The sequence below is a fragment of the Agelaius tricolor genome, unplaced genomic scaffold (genome assembly GCF_023055355.1).
Source record: "Agelaius tricolor isolate 1412-34295 unplaced genomic scaffold, bAgeTri1.0.p SCAF_1, whole genome shotgun sequence".
Lineage (NCBI taxonomy): Eukaryota > Metazoa > Chordata > Aves > Passeriformes > Icteridae > Agelaius > Agelaius tricolor.
The window spans coordinates 99,616,317-99,641,698 of record NW_027269261.1 but is presented as its reverse complement, the minus strand read 5'-3'; the positions used below and the strand labels follow the sequence as shown (position 1 = coordinate 99,641,698).

At 37.2% G+C, this 25,382-nt stretch overlaps 1 protein-coding gene across 1 annotated transcript in view; it reads right to left on the bottom strand.

Moving 5' to 3' along the window:
- The window catches only part of EYS (eyes shut homolog), a 791,734-nt gene that overhangs the window by 681,127 nt on the left and 85,225 nt on the right, over positions 1–25,382 (bottom strand). Inside the window, exons 2-3 of the mRNA XM_071445583.1 lie at positions 22,234–23,091; positions 19,968–20,081 (exon numbers count right to left, since the gene is read on the bottom strand). Of these exons, the coding sequence (XP_071301684.1) occupies positions 19,968–20,081; positions 22,234–22,990 (871 nt within the window). The 5' untranslated portion in view covers positions 22,991–23,091. The remainder of the gene's footprint in view (positions 1–19,967; positions 20,082–22,233; positions 23,092–25,382) is intronic.

Genomic DNA, 25,382 nt, shown 5'->3' with positions numbered 1-25,382 from the left:
TGTCTTGTTGCAGCCTAATAAAAGAAAGTGCTTTTTTCTTATAGGGAATGTTATGGGTATCCAGCAGTGGAGAAGAGGGATGAAGTAGATAACACTGGTATTAATTTAATATTTCACTTCTTTGATTATTTTTTTCAGTCAGCATAGAAGTCAGGCAGCATACACTACCTCAGAGGATGCTCTTTGCTTTGTCAAAGGCAAATGTGAGATGTGTTTGAATTCTTTAAAAATAATTTAATCAGAACACTCCTAAAGTATAAATGTAAAACAGAGCTAGAGTAAAATGTAAAAACTAGCAAATAAAAGAGCTGCTTACCATAAATGCTAAAATGTTTTAAAATGCTAATAAAGGAAAGTATAAATGTCAACAAAATGCAAAATGGTATCACATTAAACATTTTTCAGTGGCTTCAAATTATATATATCCCTGTGATGGTGCTATTGCACAACAATTTAATGGAGACGATCAAATTCTGTCAACTGATGGAAAAGAAATCCTAAATCCTGGTGCAAGGCAAACAATTCAGGACCATTAAATCATTCATCTATCATTTCTGACAAAACGCTAAATGAAACTTACGCTATTCATCAAGAAGCAGATAGCAGCAGTATCACCTTTGTGATATGATTAAAACTACTTAACAGCTGCAATAGAGTCGTTCAGCAGAAACTTGCAGTGTTCCCACCAAAATACAGATATATAGGAGACATTACTGGCTCAGAAAGACTGTGCTTCTGACAAAGTTCATATAAAGAACGTTTTTTCACTTGAAAGATAATGTTCACCTCTTCAAATAGAAAAATGACTCCTCAGGCATGATAATGACCATACTAATTCTCCCAGTGATAAAAATATTATTGGGAGAATTATGCTTGACAGTGCTGATCCTAATAAATTTCTAGCTACTCTGTTCAGTTTCTGATTTTACTGGTTTTGGCTGGGATCAAGCCAATTTTATTCATAGTAATTAGTATGGTGCTGTGTTTTAGATTTGTGATAAAAACTGTTCTGGCATGTTTTAGTTGTTGCTGATCAGTGCTTACACACAGCATCAGGGGCCTTTTCTGCTCCTTGCCCCACTCTAACAATGTTCAAGCTGGGGGTGCAAAAGGAAGTGGGAAGGAACATGGCCAGGATAGGTGACCACAACAGACCAAAGTGATATTCCACACCAGATTGCACCATGCTTAGCAACAAAAAGCTGGGAAAAGAAGGAAGAAAAGGAGGATATATGGAATGATGATATTTGTCTTCCCAAGTAACAATTACATGAGGTGGAGCCCTACTTTCCTCGTGATGGCTGAACCTGCCCGCAGGAAGTGGTGAATGTCTTCCTTAATTTGCTGTTCATGTGTGGACTGGTTTACCTTTAGCTATTAAATTGTTTTTTATCTCAACCCATGAGTTTTCTCATCTTTACCCATTTGATTCTCTCCCCCTTCTCACTGGTGGGGAGAGAGTGAGGCTGGGTAGGGCTTTCCTGCCTACTGGGGTTAAACTATAACTCTGATCAAAGATGCTATGATTTTTGGAACAAAGGAAATTTTAAAACAATATGCATCAATACAAACCACTCAGTACTATCAGTTATCAGATTCCCTGAATGCTTCAGAAAAAACCCATTATACAGGCAAGTTTACAAATATATTTTTTAATTCAATAAGGGTGAGACGCATCCTTGTTTAGCATATACTTTATGTCTTTCAGGGATAAAAAGTTACAATGAAATAACTTGTTTGATAGCAAAACCTGTACATTGTACTTAGGAATCTGTATTTGTCAGCAGAAAGGAATTTCTATTTGTCAGCATACATAAGAGAGAGTCTTTCTGTTAAATCAAAATTTATATAATTGCTGGGTTATAGACTGTTCTTTGCCAATCATTATGTACATATTAGGATATATGCCATATATCATCAACTCTTTTGATCAAAACAAGAAGTGATTAAGTCTTCACATCAAAATTGAGGAAATTAAGGACTTCATCCATCTTCACAGTACTGAAGAGCTAGAAGATGCTGAAAAGTCACTTAGATCTGTGCATTGCTACTGAATAACAGAAATCTGTGTGGGAATTCAGCTAGGCTGACAATATAACTGATAAAATATACGTAGATAACAAAGAGATGAATTTGAGCTCTGTTTTTGAACATTAAAAACTCATCATTCATTATTTTGAATTCAAGTATGTTCTACTCATTTTTCAAAAACAGTTTTATGTAATGTGTGGAAGTTAAGAAGCTTGCAGTCATCATAATAAGCATCTCTGTTTTCCATATGAGTCTGTATAAATTATTTTGCTAATATAAAGTGACAGAATATAATTATCACTACTGAGAAATACAACACAGATGGATGTTTTTTTCACAAATACATTTATCCAGGTGTCTCTGTGTCAGGTAATAGACTGCTGCAACCTATTTTCACTGACCAGATAATATATACATACATGGCTGAAAAGAAGGCCGATGAAGCATTGCATGGACATGCCGAAGATGAATCTGAAGTGGAATGGCAACAGTACCACCCCAATGTATAAACAAAAAGGCTAAGAGTAATGTATTGTGTCAGAGAACCTATGTTGATCTTTCTAAGGCCTTCAAGCAAAAAATTGATTGAAAAAAGAGACTGCAGTGAAAAGTTCAAAATATTTTTATGGCATTTCTTTTACTAATTGGCTAGAAAATAGTATGATAATTTACAGTGGCTGCAAATTATGATGCCTTCAAAAAACAAGATTAATTTTTTATAAAGAAGACATAAAACTGAATTTTCCCATATTTAATTAGTAATGGCTCTGTAAAAACATGACTGGAAACACAGGAAACAGTTTGAGATTTAGACTATTCTGAAGGAAATCTGGCACTACAGAGCTTTGGAGTGAGGGGGAGCTGAGAAAGAATGAGTAAGACTTACAGATTTATAGGAGTTGTGGTGGTAGCGATGTGTAGACAAAACTGTCCCAATTTTTTGTGGAACAAAGTGTTTGTGCACTAGTTCCATTTTTATTTTAGAGATATATTTTAAAAATATTCTTCTGGAAAGGCCTAGTAACATATAGGCTACAAATAATTTAGCTAAGCAAATATAACTACTACCATTTCCATCTGGATGTCGATGATGTGATTTAAAGTTATTTTTTTAAGTTTGACCTATTATGTGAAGACAGCCAGCACAATATTAATTTCTGGGGATGAAGCCAAGTGAAATAACACATGTTTACATTAAGAAAATATTTACCTTGTAATCATCTGCTGCTCAGCTGTTTAATCTCACATAGATGATAGGTAATTTGGTGTAAAGGCCTTTAACTGTATAACTTACTTCATTGCAACTTATGAATATGATACAGAGACTCTCCTGCCAGGAAATACTAATTTATTGATTTTACTGCTGCGGACAAGTCAGCAGTGACACCATTGCCTTTTACGTCTTATGGTTACCTTAGCAAGTATATTACCATGTTAACCTTCTGCTATTATTCATTTCTTTATTTTATGTTTTACCTAGGGATATAAATTCATTTTATGCTTCTTCATTAAAAATTATTAACTTCTTAAATAATTCTTAATTTATTCTTAAGAATCAACAAGTTCTTAGAAAATTCTTGGTTTCCTCTACAGCACTCTATTACAGTTTTCTTAAGTTGTATAATTTAGTCTTCTTTTTCAGTATTTCTTTCTTTCCAATCATTTTAGCTGCAATTAACACTTCTGTTTCATATCTCATTTTTCCATTTAGTCTGCCTTTAGACTGCTATTGAGTGAGATGAATTGCAAATATTATATGGTATTAGCAGGAGCACATTATACTATATAAGCATATAGTTCAGCCTGGAGGAGACTCAGGGGAGACCTCATTGTGATCTTCATTGTGATTATCCATCCTCATGTGGGGAAGTGGAGGGATAGGCACTGATCTCTTCATTCTTGTGACCAGTGGAAGGACTTGAGGAAATGAAACGAAGTTGTGCCAGGGGAGGTGTAGGTTGAACATCAAGGAAAGGTTCCTCACCCAGAGGGTGGTTGGGCACTGGAATAGGTTCCCCAAAGAAGTGGTCACAGCACCAAGCCTGACAGAGCTCAAGCGGTGTTTGGACAATGCTCTGAGACGCATGGTGTGATTCTTGGTGTGTCCTCTGCAGGGTCAAGAGTTGGACTTGGTGATCCTGATGGATAACTTTTAACTCAGAATATTTTATGATTCTATGATCCTGAAAATATAATGCTACTTGGTGGTAAAAATTTGCATTGGTGATCCTAAAGTAAATAAATCAAGCCAGAATGAGTAGTTATTTTCTGGTTGTTTAGTTGCTACTTATGCAGGAATGTAACAGCCTTCTATTGATACAAACAGATTAAATTTTCTCCACAGGAATACATGAACTAAAAAGCAATACATGAGCTAAAAGGCTTGAACTGCAGAGCCCCATAAATTCTTGAAAATACTATGTTGTATATTCATTTTCATAACAATAAACAAGCTACATTTTGGAAGACATGGGATCCTTTTAAACAGTCAGGGCAAAGGTGTTATTTCCAGAATGATGATTGATTTGGACTTTAAATTAGAAACCAACAGAGGAGAGAGAGGGTTACCAGCAGCCTGTAAGGGAGTGACAGACAAGGTTGACTAGAGTCTGAAGTGATGTGAAAGAAAGGGAACACAAAACCAATAAAAATGGCTTAAGCAAGACTACCTCCAGCATTTGCATGAAAGCAAGGAAGTGCCTACAAAACACTGTTATGGAAAAAAAAGAGATTGTTTTTGGAAATTAGCATACCAAAGTGTTTTATTTCAGGTACCTCCACACACAAAAATAACATGAGAAACGGGAGGTCTTTGTGCTATTGTAAGACTATAATCTAGTTGGTATCACAGAGACCTGGTTAGATGGCTTGTTTCATTAATGCTTCAATGAAACAGGCTCTTCAGGATCAGCAGGGCAGAAAAGGATGAGAAGTTGCTCTCTATGTGAGTAAAAAGCAGAAATGTGGAGCTCCAGCTGGATATGGATGACAAGCTGACTGAGAGCTTTTGTGTGAGGATGAAAAAGCAGAGCAGTAGAGTGACAAGTGTGTGGCTGCTATAGACTGGCAGACCAGGAAGAACAAGCAGGTGATGCCTTCTTTGGAAGGAGAGAAGCAGTCTTGTGTTCACAGGACTTTGACCTCCCAGGGAACTTCAACTACACTGATATCTGCTCAAGGAACAGTCTAGCAGGGCTTTAGCAATCCAAGAGGTCCTTAAGGAGCGTTAATGGCAACCTCCTGACCCAAGTTGTAGATGGGCAATGAGATGTTCTGGTTGACTTCATACTCACAAACAAGGATTGGCTAACTGGGGATGTGAAGGTTGAAGGCAGGCAGTCTTTCAAACAGTTTATGGTTTTAAGAGATTCTGGGGTTTTTTTAACTCATTACAAGTATAACATTTAACACATTTATTTCTTTAGTCTTCCAGATCACCCAAGTCTTCCTGTAAAATGTATCTAATTCCCCTTTTTCTTGAAGGAACATTCTAACTGGTAAACTTAGCAAATTTCATTACTACAGCTTTAACTTCTTTACTCAAGTTGCAACCATTGTTGTTGTCACTGTTGATCATCTCTCATGCATGTTTGCACATCTCACTTTCCTAACAACCAGTCTTCACCAGTAGGTGTTAATTTCCAAGTGCAATCACCTTCCTATGGGTGTGTCTGATACAGACCTATAAATCACAATATTTGGAACATTTATAGATAAATATGTTATTTGATTGCTACAGGGTTTCCACCAGAAGTTCTTAATATTACGCAAGGTGAAGCTTATACATTTTCCTCTGAAAAGATGCAGTAAACTCTGGGGATATAGAATAGTTGAACTTTGTAACACAAATTTTTACAAAAACATAAGCAGTCAGGTACTACGATTTCTATTGTCGTGCATAACATTTTTGCTACTGTAGGTCCAATCAATAAATTCCTTTTCATGAAATCTGAGTTTGATTATTTTTTGTCACTGTGTCCTTCATATTATAATATGATACATCAATGTGATGTCTATCACACAACTCATTTATGCACACAAAATTCCAGTGAGGCTACAGTTTTCCAGTGAATAAGCAGGAATTTGTGTCAAAACACCTGAGCTGTATTCTTGTCTCCTATGATGCCTGATGAGTGACTTAGGAGGTTCCGTTATGATTTCCTGGAATTCAGCTGACATTATTTCAGTCATAAAATCTTTGAAGAATATATATTTTTGCTTGCACAGTGACATACAACAATGACTGGAGTTGCAGCTAGAATTAATGTAAGGGTGATATCTTCTATTTTTTTTCAATTTCACAGTATTCTATCTTATTCTGGTTTTTTCCTTCTCTGTTTGAATTTCATAAGCTATTATTGTCAACCCACTGTAAAAGAGTAACAGTAAACTTTTATTTTTGCTCATAAACTAGGGATTTGATTTCAAACTTTTTTCTTTTAGAAATTTGTCACTTGCTTAATGCTGAGAATTTTAAACAGTCTCCTGTTCAAAGTGGCAGTAACTTTATTGCCTATGTCAATTTCATTATTTCCTGCAGAATTTGTCTTCTTTCTAGAATGACTATTATTTTTAATATTTGCTTTGTCAGAGTTTGTGAGATATCAGTATGCTCTCTAAGCTTTCATATCACCTTGCGGGTTTTATTTTTTCCTCTTAGTAAGTGTAATTTATAACTCTGTAAGTGAAATGGCAGCACAGGCAGAACCAAAAAGAAATATTACATCTCTATTTTTTCATCAATATTAACCCAATATATTGCATTGTATGCTTTGTCTTCACCAATATAATTGTGATTGCTAAATATGAATAACGACTTTTAAACCATGAGCAATCTCTGTTGTATTATCTACCTACCTGTCTATTCATCCATCACCCCACTACCCAATCACTCCCATAGAAATGAATAGTGATATATTTTATGGACTTAATAGAGCCTTTGGCATGTCTCCCATTTCAGGCCCAGCATTGTGCTGAGGTAGAGCTCTTTTGTGCTTGGTATTTGCTGTGGTTTATGGTCAACAAAGAATGCCATATTTCAGCAGCTTTCATTCATCAGCCTCATTGACTACCCTAGATTCCCAATCATAAGCAGTATTGAGAACACTCACTTTTGCCTGTTTCCAAAGAGCATTTCTAGTTTTATTTCAACCACTTCCATTCCTCTTATTTTTCATTACTTTATCTTTTCTTTTGTTTTTAGGGATTTTTTTTCTCTTTGAATAGTAATCAGGAAACTTAAAATGTCTTTCTCTAAATCCTCATTTCTATTCAGCTTATTAACTGATACTACCTTCTGAGCCTATCTTCTGTGAAGAATCACAAACACTCAACTCAGTTTTAGAGAAACAAATCTCTTTTCCCTATTTTTTTCTTTTTTTGCCACTCCTCCACTATGTCCTCTTTTGTGGTCTCATCCTATATTCTTAAATTATACAAAAAGTTATTATTAAATCTTGGCTTTAAATGCTTTGAGTTCTACACTGATTAGAGTTACATGAAACAGTCTGGATAATGCATCTGTAAAGGTCTATTAAGAAAAGAAAATACATGTGTGCTTCTGGTCACATGGAAATGCTCTAGCTGCTTCCTACTGCTTGTCATATTTCATATATATATATATATATATATACAATTAAATAAAGATTATAAGATTATTAAACTGGTGTGTTTTAAAGTTGTAAGAGAAGCAGCATTCTTTCCCAAAAGAACCTTTTACAGAACTGTCTACTTCATTAATAAATACTATTGGTGATATTCCCCTTCATGAAGCACCTAGCAGATGTTGAAACAATAAACTAAAATTAACAATTAGCTAGCATCTATGTCTAAACATTTTCTCATTCCCTATTTCCCCATTTATTTACACCATTTGATTAATCCCCTTTTATGTGCTAATGAAATGAAACTTGCAGAATTTCTCCATCATATTTTAGGCATTTAGCTGAAACATGCAAATTACTATCTTGCTTACTGCGATATCTTTGTTGTCAGTGGAGAGATACACAATTCTAGAGCAGACCAAGCAAGATCAAAATTAATGTCTCTACTGACTTCATATTATGATTTTGCTAAAATTTGAAAAAAAAAACACTGTTGAAAACATACCAAAAATTTCAATAGTGACTCAGATGCTAAATATAATCAGTTGAGAAAGTGCTACATATGCAGTGATAAGCTTTTAAACATCAGTGCTTTTCATTGTTAGCTATTGTAGACTAGACAGGTATGTAACATTGAATAAGCAGAAGACTTTGGGAGGGGTACTGGACAGTTCAAAGCAGAGGCTTTGAAAATAAATAAACATATCTGACTGGAGTGTGATGCACACAATTGGCCAATTAACGATATAAAATTGTGTAACAAGCTCATGGAGCTGTCCATAACTTACAGCATGTCTGGAAGTGTGTACAGTACATACAAGACTACATAAAAAAGAATTGATTCTGCAGGTGTTGTGCTTCAGAACTGCATAAGCAGACTGATCACTCTGGTATCCAACAACGTATTACTACGTACCTAAATATTGTTCTATTGTCCTTAAAAAAAAACTTTATTTAGTACTTTTCTAACTCATTGGTCTTGTTACCCATTTTTAATGCCTGTTTAAAATATACATAATATTTTATATAAGTAGACTCAAAATCATGTAGCTAATTTTACCTTCCTCAAAAAAGAAAAAAAAATATAAGCATCTTGGGGTTTTTTCATCTGTCATTGTCTTTTCTTGATATACCAAAAATAATAATACACCTGCACTCAGTGCCATTCTGAGTACACCTTTCCTCTTCCCTTTCTTAGGCCTCACTTTATTCCACTCCAGACTGCTACACACCCTGCAGGGAAATACCTGCTCCACAACAGCTTTCACCACCAACTGCAAGGGACTATCTGGTCTGGTGCCTGCAGTACCTCCTCCCCCTTCCTTTACTGGTCTTTACGTTAATTGAGCTGTTCCCCACTTTTTTACTTTATTCCTCTATACATGTGCAGCATTTTGCCCTTTCTCAAGTACCTTTCACCCAAGGTGGCCCTACCTCTGCTGTGGGCTTAGCCATGACCTACAGTGGTGGGTTGGAGCTGGCTGGAACTGCAGCCTGAATTAGGCACTCTATATGATGATAAATATGGCTAAGCATCCTGAAAAAAGGGGATGGAGTCTAGATTACTTTTGGATAGCTTATCCTCTTTTTTTTTTTTTTTTTTTAATTTTACATCCTCTTAAATAATAATGGTATCAAATAACAGCCTCTTTTGCACATATGAAAACTCTTTGTAAAGATGGTGTTTCCTTTTATCCTGGTCAAATGAGATTCTTAGAATAATATAATCAGAGAATATGCTGAGTTGGACCCATTTGGATCACTGAGTTCAATTCCTGGCCCTGCAAAGGACAGCCCAGGAATCCCACCATGTACCTGAGAGTGAGGTACAAACATTTCTTAGTTCTGTCATGCTTGGTGCTTGACCATGTCTCTGGGGAGCCTTTTCCAATACCCAACCTCTGTGTGAAGGACCTTTTCCTGATATCCAACCTAAACGTCCCCTGTCTCAGGTTCAGGCCACTTCCTCAAGACCTGCCACTGGGCACAAGAGAGAAGAGATACCTTCCCCTCCTCTTTTACTCATAAGGAAATTGTAGACTTCAATGAGGTGTCCCCTCAGTCTCCTCTTCTCCAGGCTGAGCAGACCAAGTGGCCTCAACCCTGCTCACACGGCTTCCCCTAAAGGCTCCTCACCATCCTCATGGCCCTCCTTTGGACAGCTTTTTGTATTCATCTGCACTGAAAGCTGTAGCTGCATCACCTGCAGCACCATTATTCCCATTCCTCTTGCTTTAGAAGGTTTAATAATGTTGATTTCCTGTTTTCTATCATACATGGAATCTGATTCTGATCAGATTAATAACAGTAATAAAAAAGTTAATTACTTATGCCTACATCTGAAATATCCACCAGGTTTGTGCTCTTTTTACATACTGCTATGTATTTTAGCACTTCACAGGTCCTGGTATTTTCCAAAGTCTAAATTTAGTGTAAACATAATGTAAGGTTTCTTCAGGAAGGTCTGTTTTCCAGAAAACCTTTGTATAACTGTTGGTTGTATAGTCATAAAGAGTGTTAAGATATTAACCACATTCTTCTAATTCATGCTTTTGAGGACTCACAGTAATATTTTATATTACTGTGAGTAAGGCCTTTATCAACAAGCATCTCTTTTAATTCAAGAGTGAAACTATTTAAAATCACTTATGCAAAAAATATAATTTAAATATGTATTTTAGTCCAAAGCACATCATCAATGTCAAGTGAAATAATTCTTTCAGCATACCTGATTTATTTTCTAAGTTGGAAAAGAAAAAGATGCCTAAATTATCGGAATGTAAAAGAAGACACAAGAAAAACAACATGAGATTTTTAGAGTATTTAAAATATAAAAGAGTAAATGGGCCTGACCTTATTATGTATACTAAATCTATTTTATTTCTTTCATTAAAAAATAGACCTTTTGCATACTTGAATGCACTTGCTATGGAGTAATTTGCAAATTAAATTTAAAGATGGGATATTAACTGTTCAGATGTATAACTCTGCAAAGTCATAATTAATGAAACTATGATACTGTAGTCATCACCAGTTGATATTTGTGCTGAGATTCTTCAGCCACTTGTTCAACTGGAACTGTGTTTTTTAGAAATAGGACTTCTTCCCAGCAGTATCGAGGATTGCAAAAGGTACTTCATTATACAAATCTTGTATACAAGTCTTGTTACAGGATGACAAAATGAACAATGTAATGATCTGATGAACAGATGGGTACCATTAGCTTGCAATCAGCTTTGATGCCATAGTGAGGCCTCTGAGACATCGCCTAATCTTCTCAACTTTCTTTTCTTTCTTTCTTTCTTTCTTGCTTTCTTGCTTTCTTGCTTTCTTTTTCTTGCTTTCTTTCTTTTCTTTCTTTCTTTTTTTCTTTTTTCTTTTCTTTTCCCTTCCTTCCTTCCTTCCTTCCTTCCTTCCTTCCTTCCTTCCTTCCTTCCTTCCTTCCTTCCTTCCTTCCTGCCTTCCTTTAGCTCAAAGAACCAAAGTCTATAAAACAAGTTATATGTTGGTGCCTTTTATAACATCAGTGTCACATTTAATTTATTTGGATATCTAGCTGAGAAACAGACTGGTGCTAAATGAGATGAATCTGCAGAGCCTTGCAAGTTCAAACACGATATTTCTGACAACTTTTTGCATGGTAAACCACAATATGGGTTTACAGGCTTAGCCATTCTGCTCAAAGTGTTTATTAATGATGATGGACTAGTATCTTTGAACAGGCTGACTTTTGCTCATTTAGGGCCTAAGAACACCATGATAAAGTCCTGCATCCCTACTTCAGCAAGACTAAGGCATTTGGTGTCCTGTGAACAGGAAACACACATCAGGACTTTACTTCAGAGCCTTGAGCTGCTCAGTATCATGTCCCAAGTGTCTTCTCACAAGAGTTATTAGATGTCATTATTTCATTAGAGGATGAATACCTCATTCAATCAAAAACCACCAGAAATGTGTTAGAAGAACTAACTACAACTCCAACAGCAAGGAGTTGTTATTTTCTTTCTTACAACTAGTTACACTTGCTGAGTTCTGTTTTTCAGATAAGCATAATCCTAGCAGATAACTAATCAAGTGGAAAAATGTTTGTGTTTTTTTAGCTGGCAGAAGGAGTGTGCAGAAAAACAGGAAACTCAGGAGGATACAATTATTTGGGTATTTCACTACCATCATACCTCAGAGTTTCAGTCTCTTTAATATCTTCTACAGATTATTTCTATTTGTGTTCAGTATTATCAGTATTTATTAGCTGACAGCATCTGTAAATATAATACATCTTTTTTCACTGTCTTTTGCAAGATCATGCAAAAGCATTACTTTGTTTTTGTTAAAGAACTATAAAAAAAATTAATGTAATAGAAATTTAACAATAACTAGTGAACAACTCTAGGAAAGGACAGATATCCAAAAACTGCCAAGACTTTCTGTAAGGAGATGGGAAAGTTTATCAGTCTGATTTGCAGCTTGATAATACAATCCTATATTCTTAAATCTCTCATGGGTTAGGATATAAGAACTCAATATAGTCGAGATGCTGTAACTTCACAACAAATTCATTCATTTAATGTTAGTGTGATTACTCTAATGATTTAATGTAGTTAAGATTTGGCAAGAATTACATTGCTTCTCCATACTAAAATAGCACAATAACTTATTTTAAAAAATAAAATTAATTTAATATAATTAATCCCAAAGAAGTTATTCAGTTATAATTTCATTGCAAAGTATGATATTAATAATCTTGCTGTGAAAAAATTCCTTCCCTGAAAAAAATATTTCAGAAACTTATTCATACGCAGAAAAGTAAACTACAAGAATCATGCATACCTGCTGTTTTCCCAGAGTAATTATACTCATCAGTTTTAAGGTGCTATGAAATATTCACTCATTACACTGTTGAGTTGATATACTCAATAAATATGACAATTACTTATAATTCAAAGTAAATCTATTAATATAAGGGAAGAAAAGATTGTGATGGAAAGGTTATCAAAACTAATATGAAGTTTTCAAATATAGACTACGGAAGTGTGTAATGAAATCATGCCAGGAGAGTACATTTGAGAAAACTTAAATCGATTTAGGTCAGACAACCTAATTCACATCATTGGTGCAGTTTTGACAAAATCCTTTCATGTATACCTTTGTCACTAGCTAAGATGAATTGATCTGCATCATGTCTGGAAGACTAAATACTAGTAGTAGACTTATCTAGGACTGAAGTGAAAACATATACAAGTAGACTAAGATAATCCCTTGACTGATAGGTGAGAAACTTCCAGTCTGAATGAAAAACTCCTGTCAATGAATACCAAAAAATGCTGATGTCTTGCTGCAACTGTTGTGCCCCCTTATTGAGGGAAATGGATGGATTTGACCAAGATATGCACTGGACAGCTGAGCTTAATACCAAAGTAAAACATAGACAGTAGAAAGGCTTTTTACATAATGCTTTTTAGGGGTACTATTAAGAATCCTTTGGGTATTAATTTGGGCAATGAGTGTTAGTATTAGACAAATTTAATTATGAGGCTGTTAAAACAGTAATTGTGCAAACAATAAATTTTCTTCTTTTATATATGTGTAAAAGTATCTTTCCATTAGTGACCTTTTTCAAAAGAGCCTGTGTGTAATTCACCAATTAAGCAAACAGATTGTTTTAAACTAAAGCACCTGGATGATAGAAGCTCTAGCATAGTGGCTCCAAGCAAACTACTTCATTCTCATAGTATCTCCTGTCCCCCAAGTGTGGATGGAACTCATTATTGTCTGCAAAGAGGTCAATTGGACCATTGGGGAAGGCAGGAAATTCAAGTCTCTCTTACAGGAATGTGTGAAAAAAACTCAAATAATCTCAGATGCTCCACAAGGGGTTGTTTTTTAATCAGTCCCATCTTCCCACCTAAGGAGCAAAATGCCACAAAGATTCAACAAACCATATTCAAATGAAAAACTCCTTCTCTTAATGCACTTAATGTTAGCTAGGGTAAGCAGATTGAGCAGTACCATTACAGAAGTAGCTAAGATAGTGTTATTTCCTGCAGTTTATGAATGAGTCACATTAATTTTCTGTACATCTTCAGAACAGAACCATAACATCCATCAAAATTTTTGAGACATCCTCTTGCTCTGGAGCCTGGAGAACTTCCCAGCTGCAAAATCCCAGCTCAGAAAACCCAAAGACCTGGGAATCCCATCCATCCAATGACTGCAGCTGCTGCTTTCCTGTTTGCAGGCTCAGCCAGCAGCCAAGATGAACATGTATGCCAGAGATGCGCATAGGCAGAGGACACTAATGCAGCCAGCTACATAGACTACCCACAGATAAGGCATTGCCTTTGCCAGCACCCACCCAGAACTCACATAAAACCTATGTACAAACAGCCAAATTTTAGTCCTCTTCTCTGATTGATAAGGATGGAAGTTTGCTAGTAAAGATACACAGCCCCTTGCCCTTTATTTCAAAAGCATTGACACATTTGTGAACCCCTTAAATACACAGTCCCTTATCCTCTGTTTCACAAAGACCAACATTTTTGTGAACCCTTTCAATAGCAGTGTGGGACCTTAGCTCATCTCATATTGATGCCCAGATCCTCTGCCTCCACTTAACAGACAGTCCTGCTTGAAGGGTGCTAATGAATTGCACATGTACACACACATGTGCACATGCAGATCTGCACACACACTCAGAGACTGGCTTAGAGGAAAATATAAACATTTTATCTTCCAAGTGGCTCCTGCCAGTGCACACAGGCCCTGGCACCCTTGCTCCCCTCTTCATTTGCTGATGCTGGACCTCTCACCTGCTCAATTGGCACTAGGCATGTGAGCCACCATTGCCCAGAGTCTGATGCCCTTTGCTGGCACAAAATTGACTTATGTTCAGACACACACCCCTACAATCTGGGTCTCCCTTCAGCTTGCTGATGCTGAGACCCTCATTTACTCCAAATGCTGGCACCAAAGTTATTAGGACCACTACCACCAGTGGTCTAACTCAAATTGCAGACACCAAATTCAGGCACTTTTTCTCTCCAGTTCTGGCATTGGAACCTTAGAACACATAGATGGGGAGAGAGTGAGATTATGTGGAAAGAGAGTAGAGAAAAGATTTAATAAAAAGAATAGGTAGACTACAGTGATTCGGTGCAGGTCTCAGGCAGACAAGAGTACTGAGCAGCAACTGCTTACACACTACCAGCCTTCCTCTCTGCACCCAACCTCATCTTTGTTTTACCCATATTCCCTTCCTTTAAATGTTTCTTAATAAGTCTAAAGATGAAAATTCTGGTATGAATCGGAGTATTCAATCATAAGAATACTGACAGCCTAATGCTAGCTGTTTCCTATTATGTTAAAAATCTTCCTTCAGTAAAGAGTAAAGAGTTTTGAGAGCTCAGTGAATGAATGAATCAGTTAATAAAAAAGAAAAATTTATAATTGAAATGAGAATTTACATTGATTGTTGAATAGACCCATTCTATACTTATGAACATAACAACTTGGACTCAGCAACCTTTACTTATTTTGAATAAATGCTTTCAGAGCATTTTTACTTTATTATAATTTTATTTATTTCCCATCAATATAGACTAACACGTATATTTAATATTTTTTCAGATCATGTGAACTAGTTAGTGTCTTGACTTGGAGAAGCTGGTGGCTGATTTTTGCCTGTTCAAAAACATTTGGGAGAGTGGCCATCACTGCAGGTGCAGCAAGAGCATCTGCCCTTCTGTTGCCTTCAGCGATAAACCCTGGCAAGTTGGTGTGTGACCTGACGTGCATCACATAAAATGGTTGCTCTCGGTGAGTGACCAACTTTACAAGTTTTGAGAGCAATTTGAAAAGTCCGATGTTAGACACTTCTTGCAGTATTGCTTGATCTGCCCTGGATACTACTCCTGCCACATATGCAGAATTTGTAATCAGATTGAATGGTTCTGAGAACCTTTCAAAAGTTCTAACAACTGCAGCCCATTCAGCAACCTGGGGTGCACCTTCCACCTCAGCAATGTCTGTCTCCCACTACTGGGTTTGAGGATCCTTCCAAGTCGTAACAGATTTGTGGGACCTCCCGGACGCATCTGTAAAGACAGTCAGAACCTTATTTAAAGGTCTCCTACTTTGAGCACTTCTCAATTTGAGAGTAAATTGAACATCTTGTTCAAACATTTTGTGGGCTGGCCGGTGGACAGAAATTTGTCCTGAGTAGGAATCCAGAGCAAACTGCAACACTTCATTTTCTTGAAACAATTGTTCCAATATTTGTATAATATTTTGACCCGATTTTAACTCAATTGGAATGTGAATGCACTTAAAGTACATCCTGCTAACTCCCTGATCCGGGTCCTTGCTTTCCAGATCAGTTCTGCTACCAGCTCCTGAGGCTTTGTCATTCTCTTGGACCTTTTGTGACTGAGGAAAACCCATTCTGCGATCAAGGGAGGGTCCCTCTGGTCCTGGCCTTTTTTAGGTGTTTCCTTTGCCTTAGGTGTTTGTTTTTCTTCCCACTGGAAAATGATTCCATGGAGGTGTGGCGACTTACCTAAGATGATAAATTTGAATGGCAGGTCAGGCCGGCATCGGTGGGCCTGTCTTGTGGACATTGAAATCTGAACCTTTTCTAGAGCTTTCCGTGCCTCTGGGGTAATAGACCTAGGAGCACCCAGGTCCTCTCCCCCTTTCAATAAATTGAAAAGAGGGGCAAGGTCTTCATTAGTCAGACTGAACCAAGGCCTTACCCAATTTAAAGACCCACACAACTTGTGGACATCTGCAAGGGTCTAGAAATCTTTGGACTGATTTCTAGTTTTTGAGGAACAATGGTCCTATTTCCAATTTCTAAGCCCAAATATTTCCAAGGTGGCATCTTTTGAATTTTCTTTTCCTGGAGCTCGAACCCTGCAACAATCAATGCATTGATCATTAGGTCAAGCGCATATGTGAGTAAATCATCATTGGGGGCACACACAAGGATATCATCCATATAATGATAGATGATGGCCTTTTCTGCAGCTGCACGCACTGGGGAAAGCAGGGAAGAGACAGACCACTGGCAGATAGCAGGCAAGACCTTAAAGCCCTGAGGGAGAACTGTCCAATGGTACCTTTTCATAGGAGCTTCCATGTTGATGGTGGGGACCGAGAATGCGAAACGTGGTGCATCGTCAGGGTGTAGGGGAATATGGAAAAAACAATCTTTTGTATCAATAACAGCCAATTTCCAATCCTGGGGAAGCATTGTTGGGGATGGCATACCAGGTTGGGGAGAGCCCATATCTTCAATGACATTATTAATTTGTCAGAGGTCATGGAGGAGCCACCATCTCTTTTTGTCAGCTTTCTGAATGACAAACACTGGAGAGTTCCACGGGGACGTGGTCTCCACAATGTGACCCTTTTTCAGTTGCTCTTCCACTAGCTCCTCGAGCGCCTTTATTTTTTGTTTACTGAGCGGCCACTGTTTCACCTCAACTGGTCTGCCTGTTTTCCACTTCAGTTTTTGGGTGTAGCGCTGTTGTTCAATAGCCGCTGTACAAAAATGCTGTGGAGAGTCTGGAATATCAATTGTGACACCCCACTGGGCCATTAAATCTCTCCCTAACAAAAGTTCCAAATAATCTAACACAAATGGATGGATATTTGCCAATTGTCTGTTTGGTCCCTTGATTTGTATGATGCTCATGGATTGTCTCGCCAATTGCAGGCCCCCTACACCTCGAACGTGACCAGCAACATTTTTCAAAGGCCAATATGCAGGCCAGTCTTGTACTGGGATCACTGTGCAGTCTGCACCCGTGTCTACAAGCATCTCAATGCATTTTGACTCCCCACCCCCACTGGCATTACACCATAATTTGGGTTTGTCTTTCCCAATAACTTGGACCCGGGTGACTGTGGGCCCTTGTTTTTCGGTGCCTTCAGGTAAAAACGGCACAGGGTTAGCTTGTGCAACTATTTGTCCTTTGGGAAGAAACAGGGGTGGGTGGAAACAATGCAGCCCGAAAACGAATTGCTCAGGACCTGATGTTGTCATTGCTGGAGCAATTTCGATCTCTTGTGGTGTGTGTTTGGTGTCCCCAATGATGATGTACTTACAACGAATTCGGTGCCAAATACCCTTCTGATCTGGATTGACAGAGACAAAATGCCAGTCAGTGTCTTTCAGGTGGAGTGATTCTGTTAGCTGCAACCTGTAAGGCTCATTGACAGAAGACGTGGTTAACATAGGTTTACCTAAATCATAACAAAGGTTACTTTGTTTCACTTTCAACAATGGACCAGCAAACATGGTCTTTGAAGCATCTGCTTGACTTACAGAAACAGTAACATTACCGCACATTTGGTTTGTTTTGGTTCCCTTATTCCCTTGGCCTGCTCTTTTTGTGTCTGCTTGCCTGGCAGGCCGGTGCTCCCTTTTCAGTTTTTTTGTTGTTGTTGACCCCCAGGGAGTGCTTGCAGTTCTCCTCCCCTGCCATTTCTAAATTCATCAAATTACCTTTTTAGGGGGCACGGGCTACTCCAGTGCCCAAGGTTATTGCAAAGCAGGCATGGCTTTGGGGGGTCAACCATTGCTAGTCGTCGCTGCTGCCCAGGGTGCTGCTGTGCTGAGGGAATGGGCGCAGGGCTGGCAACGGCGACACGCTGAGGTGGTCTTGGCAGCAGCCTTGGTCTGGTGTCTTCAGCCACACTCATCAGAGGCACTTTCCTGTTACAGACTAGAAGCATATCTTTTAGTGTAGGGGGTGGTTCTAGAGGAAGGCTCAAAATTGCCGCTCGACACTGTTCATTTATACTACAGAACCAGAAAAAATTGTTAAAGTCCTTCTCCTCCTAAGATACTTATTCTTAGAAACAAGAAAGGATTCTCCATTTCCTTTTGGCTAAGTGGAGAATAAAAAGGCAGTTAGTTACACTCATAGACTCCTTTTTTTCCTTCTCAATCCTTACCAGCTATTAGAAAGTAGGTTGCAGTGTATCTTGCCCTCCAGTAGTTCAGAATATTAAACCATTTTCATATCATTATGGATATGTATTTACTGCATCTGGAGGGGTGTTCCTCCTGTCTCATTTCTCCCATCCCTCACTATGTCAAAATTGCAAGGATAAAAAAGATTTTTTGTAGGGAAAATTTCAAAAGTGATGTTTCTACACAATTTGTGTGAAAGGACAAAGGTAAGTGTTCTAAAAAGATATGGACCGACCATCTTGGGCTGGAAAACCAGTTCTAGAAAACTTTACTAAGGTATTTTTTTTTTAAACAGTGAGGTTTTTTTCAGTTTTCTCAGAATTATGCTGACCATGATGCTTCCATAGTGAAAGAAAGGGAAGAAAGGGAGAATAGCAGACAAATTTACTAGGAATTTAGAATTCAGCAGGTCTATCCCATTTTTTAAAAATGTATTTCTATACAGACTTAATTAAAATATCAACAAGGATCTTCAGTCTTTCACTATGAAAATAAAGATTGGCTCTTTGATCCCTCTAACTCCGTTATGTTTGGTTTTGGTTTTTTTTAACTCTTCATTTCAATGTAATGATTTCTTTATATTCTATAATTGACAAGATAAGTGATGCTTCCAAGAAAGATACATTTTGAAAAATTTACTGTCTTTGGATATTCAAGAGCTAGCTTTATACTTAGCTTCTTCTTAAAGAATGTTCTTCTGAGTGTTACTACTTTTCTCACATCCATACAGTGAACGTCTGTTGTGAAGCACAAGAATAAACGGTTTTTCACTGCTATCCTAATCCCCCAAAAAAGTGTTTACAAGAGGATGGTTTTAGATACATTTTTTCATTCAGCTTTTCTTATGAAAGCATCTTATTTGTCCCATATATAGTAAATAAACCACTTATCTTTTCCTTTTTAATCAAGTTGCACCCCTTAATCATTACATTATTGACTCTTTAGATTATTTCCATCTTATATTTCTAGTACCTATAAGAGGATAATGAAATTAGGAATACAAATGTATTCAAATTCATCCATCCAGGAAGAGTTCTGAATCTTGATAACTCTGTATTTGAGAACCAGGGAGTCAGTGATTATGAGTCTTCCTCTGTTATACTGCCAATAGAAGAAAGGTACTTGTGGATGGCATCTGATTATGAAAAGCTTCTATCATTTATGTTTTTACTTCAGTACATGAGTAATTTGGAAGTCTGATTTTTATATTTTACAAAGCCTATTTTTACAAAATCTAAGGATATGTCAATCTGTGCAATAATCATCAAAAATAACTGTTTTAATAAAGCAAAAGTTCATACCATTACTATAACAGATAAAATTGTTATTGTAAGACAGGAAAAAAAGATGTTTCCTACCTGTAAAGCCCTTGTCACACTCACAAAGAAAAGTGTTTGGAGTAACATTGATGCAGTTACCATTGAAACATGTGGATGGCTGGCATTGTCCAACTATTTCTGTGCAATTTTTACCTGTGTCAAAGGAATAATAGGAACATTGGAGTTTAGTAAATATTTAGGGAGTTTGGTGAACATTTTATAAAGGTCAAACTTATAGCTACAATATAGATAGGCAAATGGATAGAAAGGTATTTATGCCAACATTGTTCATTAGTTTGCACCAAACTTACTGAACTTCTAAGGAAAGGCAGAAAGATATTAATCTACTTTTGTGCTCACATACTGTGCTTAACCTCATCTAACATATAATGACAAATTCACATATACCTTAAAAGGCAGAAGAGCTACTAGAACTGTAGTATTTATTTCTTTTTAACATGAATCTAACTTACAGTTTCTTTCAGCATTGAGAACGAAAGATGTCCTTATGCGGAGTGGATATGTGAGATTATTTTATAATATGCAGCTTTCTGGGAATTACAATTCCAGTTATAAGTTGTTTATGCTATTATAGCATGCAAGTCTAAATACCATTTAATTATGCTTGCCTCTTGAATTATTACCATGACATTATTCACACTTCAAAAAGTGTTCAAATTTCTAATAGACTTTATGTTATGGGAGGAACTTTTTTCCTCCTTTACTCTTGTGTAGCCCTGCCCATAATATATGGTGATTTAGTCTCCTAATTCTTCTTGTTTGCAGCTTATTTATGAGACCAGTATTGTCAGCTGATGACATTACCTAAAACTTTCTCATATAGGCTAAAAAAAATATTTTAAGCATTGCTTGTTGATAGCATTAAACATGATGTTTGCTTTTAACGAATTGCTTCCAAATTTTTTTCATTAATTTGAGTTCAATTAGTACCAGACGCTTTTGGTGCTGTTATTTTCAAAGCATTTTACTCAGCCTCCAGTAACGATAAAGGAAATGTAAAACATACTGCATACCATCAATGTTTTCCACTATCTTATTACACTGTTCATAATTATAAAAAAAAATTTCTCACAACATTGACTTATTCATACCTGCATAATCTTCCATTGGCAAATGCATTAGTAACCAAATTATTATGCACTTTGAAAAGCAATTAAAAATAAATTACAGCAATCTTTATGCAACATAAGCTTCATTTCTATGAAGTGTATTCTATGAACCTCACTCATTCCTAAGCCATCTGCTGTGCTTCATAGCATAGCATCACTATTGTGAGATCATAGAAATTCAGTCGACAGAGGAACATTTCAGGAATTCTGCTCCACAAGTACAAAAAGAGCTACAATTATTCTTTTTTTATGAGAATGAATATTTCTGATACTTTCTATAACATACCCAAACTCTATTGGTCTGAATGCAGGAACAACATCCCCATAATTTCCTTAATCCATTTTTTTCCTCCATGAATAAAAGTAATGGTTAGATAAGAGTTTACCCACTTATGTTGTATTCTCTGGTATGGTAATCCAAACCCAAATTCAGTTTGTTCTGATGAGTTTTGGGTAAGTGCTGCAATATTTCCTAGGAGGATTACTTGATTTTTGTTTTTTCCTTTGTGACATATTTATTTGATAATAAAAGTATGTTTAACAAATTGCCTTTGAAAACAACTTTAGGGGACAGAACAATCTGGAAGAAAGTGCTAAGTATTTTATTTTTCTTGTTCTTCTAAGTTAAGGTTTGACCTTTCAGTTAAACTAAATTTTGATATAAAAAAAAATCAGTAATGTAATCTGAAAGGTCTTTAAATGAAAATGGAGGGGAGATCTGACTTGTTGAATGAAATCATTATTCATTTCAACAAAATCACTCTTTTCTACCAGTTTGATTAACCAGCTATTTTCGGGGGACCTTACTCCAAATGATTTATGTTGTTTGGTCTCACAATCTGAACTGCAGAACAAAAAAAGTAAAACAGTTACTTCTGTAAGTCAAGTAGCATTTATTTATGTCTCATGCTTAAGTAGGAAAGAAGCACAATAAGAACTTATTTTGTTTTTCTCTACAATGTATTTATGAATGTCTGCAACTAGAAACTGTCTTCAAATGCCTGCACAGTCTCCCATAAGTGACACCATGTAAAAGAGATCCTGCAGGTACGGTAGCAGCCATGGGCAATCAAATGATACAAAAGTCTTGCTAGTGTTGTTCCTATTGTTTTATCACCTGTTAAGTAAAGTGTAAGATCTATATAATGCTTACCCCTAGAGGAGAAAAGAAATACCTGAAAATTTTGGAGGACATGTGCATTCATAAGAATCTCCCAAAACTTCTGATTTCTCAGTGCAGGAGGCATTGTTGTGGCAAGGTTTAGTGGAGCATATATCAAACTTCTGGCAGAACGTTCCCGAATACTGTGAGAAACAGTGGCAATTATATGTTTTCTCCCAAACGTGGCTTAGACATTTTCCATGCCCAGAGCACAGTGGTGCACCCAGAGACTGTTGGCAGAGCTGCTGCTTCACAGTAACGTTCAGACGAAGGCCCATGTTGCACAATGGTGGACCTCTCTTGTGAAGTTCTGCAAAGTAGTGAGTTCCAACATCAAGCCAGTTAGGGTCCACTTGGTGCAGTCCTCTTATCTGGCAAACAAAAATCAGCTGCTCTTGAAGAAAATCAGCTTTAGGGCAGTTAATAAATTCTTCCTTGGAGACATTTACCAGATTCATTCCGTAAGACTGAAAGGACGGCTCAGAGGAGATGAAGAGACTATCACCTAATTGAAGCTGTAAAGGGCATATCTGAGGGATACTGAGGTTATGCTCTTCAGAGATTTCACCAATAATACTTTTATTCATATTCCAGCATTCAGTGTAAAAGTCTGAACAGACATTTTCCCTTGGTGTCCATTTTATTACAGTAGGTTTTGGTTCTGTTCTCCATTCAGTAATCATTTGTCTCTCACATCTTACCTGCCCATTGACAATGCAAAGTTGAAGAAAGCACACTACCATGCAATATGCTGATTTCATAGTCATCATTTCACCTGACCAACGGAAGTTTCCTTTCACATATGCTGCATTACTGAGGATAACTTCAGAACACTTGCTCCTGAATGTTCATGTGTATTTTCCACGGCACCCTAGGAATTCAAACAGAGGAAAATATTTCTGTTTTCATACCAAATACAGTTGAATATTAAAACCACATTACAAAACAGAAAATGTACAACAAATCAAGGGCAACATCTAGCAAGTAATGGGAAACTGGAATAAGTCAAATGAACCGATCAGAACTCCAACACGGTAAAAAAAGTCAGTTTTTTCCTATTTTTATTCCTGCTAAAAAATGGATATTTATTTAGTGCATTTCATTGTACTTGTGTACACAAGAGATTGAAGGCATACTTTTCATGTTCCCTCCCTCTGATGATAAAATTAATGGTAGTAAATTAAGATAGGGCATCTGCAGCAAAACAAGGAACTAAACAAGAACATCTAAGTTCTAGTCATAAACTTTAACCATAAATATTTTTCTAATAATCATTTAACAGTTTATTATAAAAGTAGATATTCCAAAGATGTAGGCCTGAGAATTTTTGCTTTTTAAAGAAAACATGCAATCACTGCTCAACTCTTTTCTGTTCTTATACATTTAACAAACCCTTCATTAAATCCTTACTTTTCAAAGAATATATTTGAAAAGCAAATGTCCTTAATCATATGCTTGAGACTTTTACTCATTACTGTCAAAGACGACAGATTACAGAGTCCTCCAGGACTATTTAATTTATAGACTAGCCTTTTCTATCCCTTGAATATATCTAGCAATTTTTATTGCATTGAGATGAGTGATTACAGAAAGAAAACCAAAATAAGATTATGAAGCTTCTGCTTGGAGTCATAACGAAAATGATGAAAACCCAATATTATGCTCATTACCTTTGAAATTTTCAATAGCTTTACATTAGTAATACCTTAATTTCTCTTAAATACAAAGTTTTTTCTCTCTTTTAGTCTTTTTTCCCTTCAGTATCCTTATCTGACATTCTCAGATATTTATATTCCCCTTTAAGATAGTGGCCGCTAAACTGATATTTACAAATGAGAAAGTTATTCTAAAGAAAACTTATCTTACAAGAGGAGCCGTTCAATGTAAATAAACAATAGCATTTGCAGTTTGAAATTTGTTCCCATTGCTTTCATTTTTGCACAGCACATGTAAAAATAATGTGGATGCATATTTTTCTACACCTACACACATGTAGTTTTATTGGGTTTGCATGGCCTGGTTTTGGTAGGGGGACGGTTAGAGGGGTGGCTTTCTCAATGTCCAGCAGAGCCAATGACAGCCAGCTCCAAGATGGAAGTGATGCTGGTCAATACTGGACCGATCACAGAAATGGTGGTAAGATCTTTGAGATAAAAGTTTGAAGAAGAAGAAGAAAAAGTTATTGTGCTGTTGCAACCGAAGCCAGAGAAGAGGAGAGTGTGAATATGTGAGAGGAACAGCTCTGCAGACCCCAAGGTCAGAGCAGAAGGAGGGGCAGGAGGTGCTTCAGGTGGCAGAGCTGAGATTCCCCTGCAGCCCCTGGTGCAGCCCCTGGTGAGGCAGCTGTGCCCCTGCAGCCCATGGAGGGCCACAGGGATACAGAGATCCACCTGCAGCCCTTGGAGGAGACCCACACTGGAGTAGGTGGATGCCTGAGAGGAGGCTCTGAACTTGAAGGACATCCAGGACATCCATGCTGGAGCAGGATCCTGGTAGCATTCTGCAGACCAGTGGAGGGAGGAGCCCATGCTGGAGCAGGTTTCCTGGTAGAACTTGAGACCCTGGGAGAAACTCATACTGCAGCAGCCTATTCCTGAAGGATGGAAAGTAATGGAAAAGTATCCCTCACTGCAGCATTTTTTAGAGAACTGTTGCCTGTTGGATGGACTCACATTAGAGAAATTTGTGGGGAACTGTCTTCCTTGGAAACTCCCCCTGCTGGAGCAGGGGAAGGACTCCTCTTCTGGAGCAGCGGCAGAATCAACCTGTGGTGAACTGACCATAATCCTCATTCCCTCTCTCCAGTGGGGTAGGAGGTAGTGCTGGGGAAGACGGAGGGGTGGGGGGAAGGTATTTTTAAGGTCTTATTTTATTTATCATTATTCTGCTCTGAGTTTTTAGTAATAAATTCAATTAATATCTCTAACTCAAATCTGTTTTGTCCATGACTGTATCTGGTAAGTGATCATTCTCTGTCTTTATCTCAAGTCACAAACCCTTCATTATATTTTCTCTCCTCTGTCCAGTGTGGAGGAAAGTGATGGAATGTTTTTGGTGGGTGCCTGGCACCTACCCAGGGTCAACACACTACTCTGGTTTATCACAAAAGGACATGTGGATTATGATGCAACAGTGCATGATTTCCTTAAATGTCCTCACTTT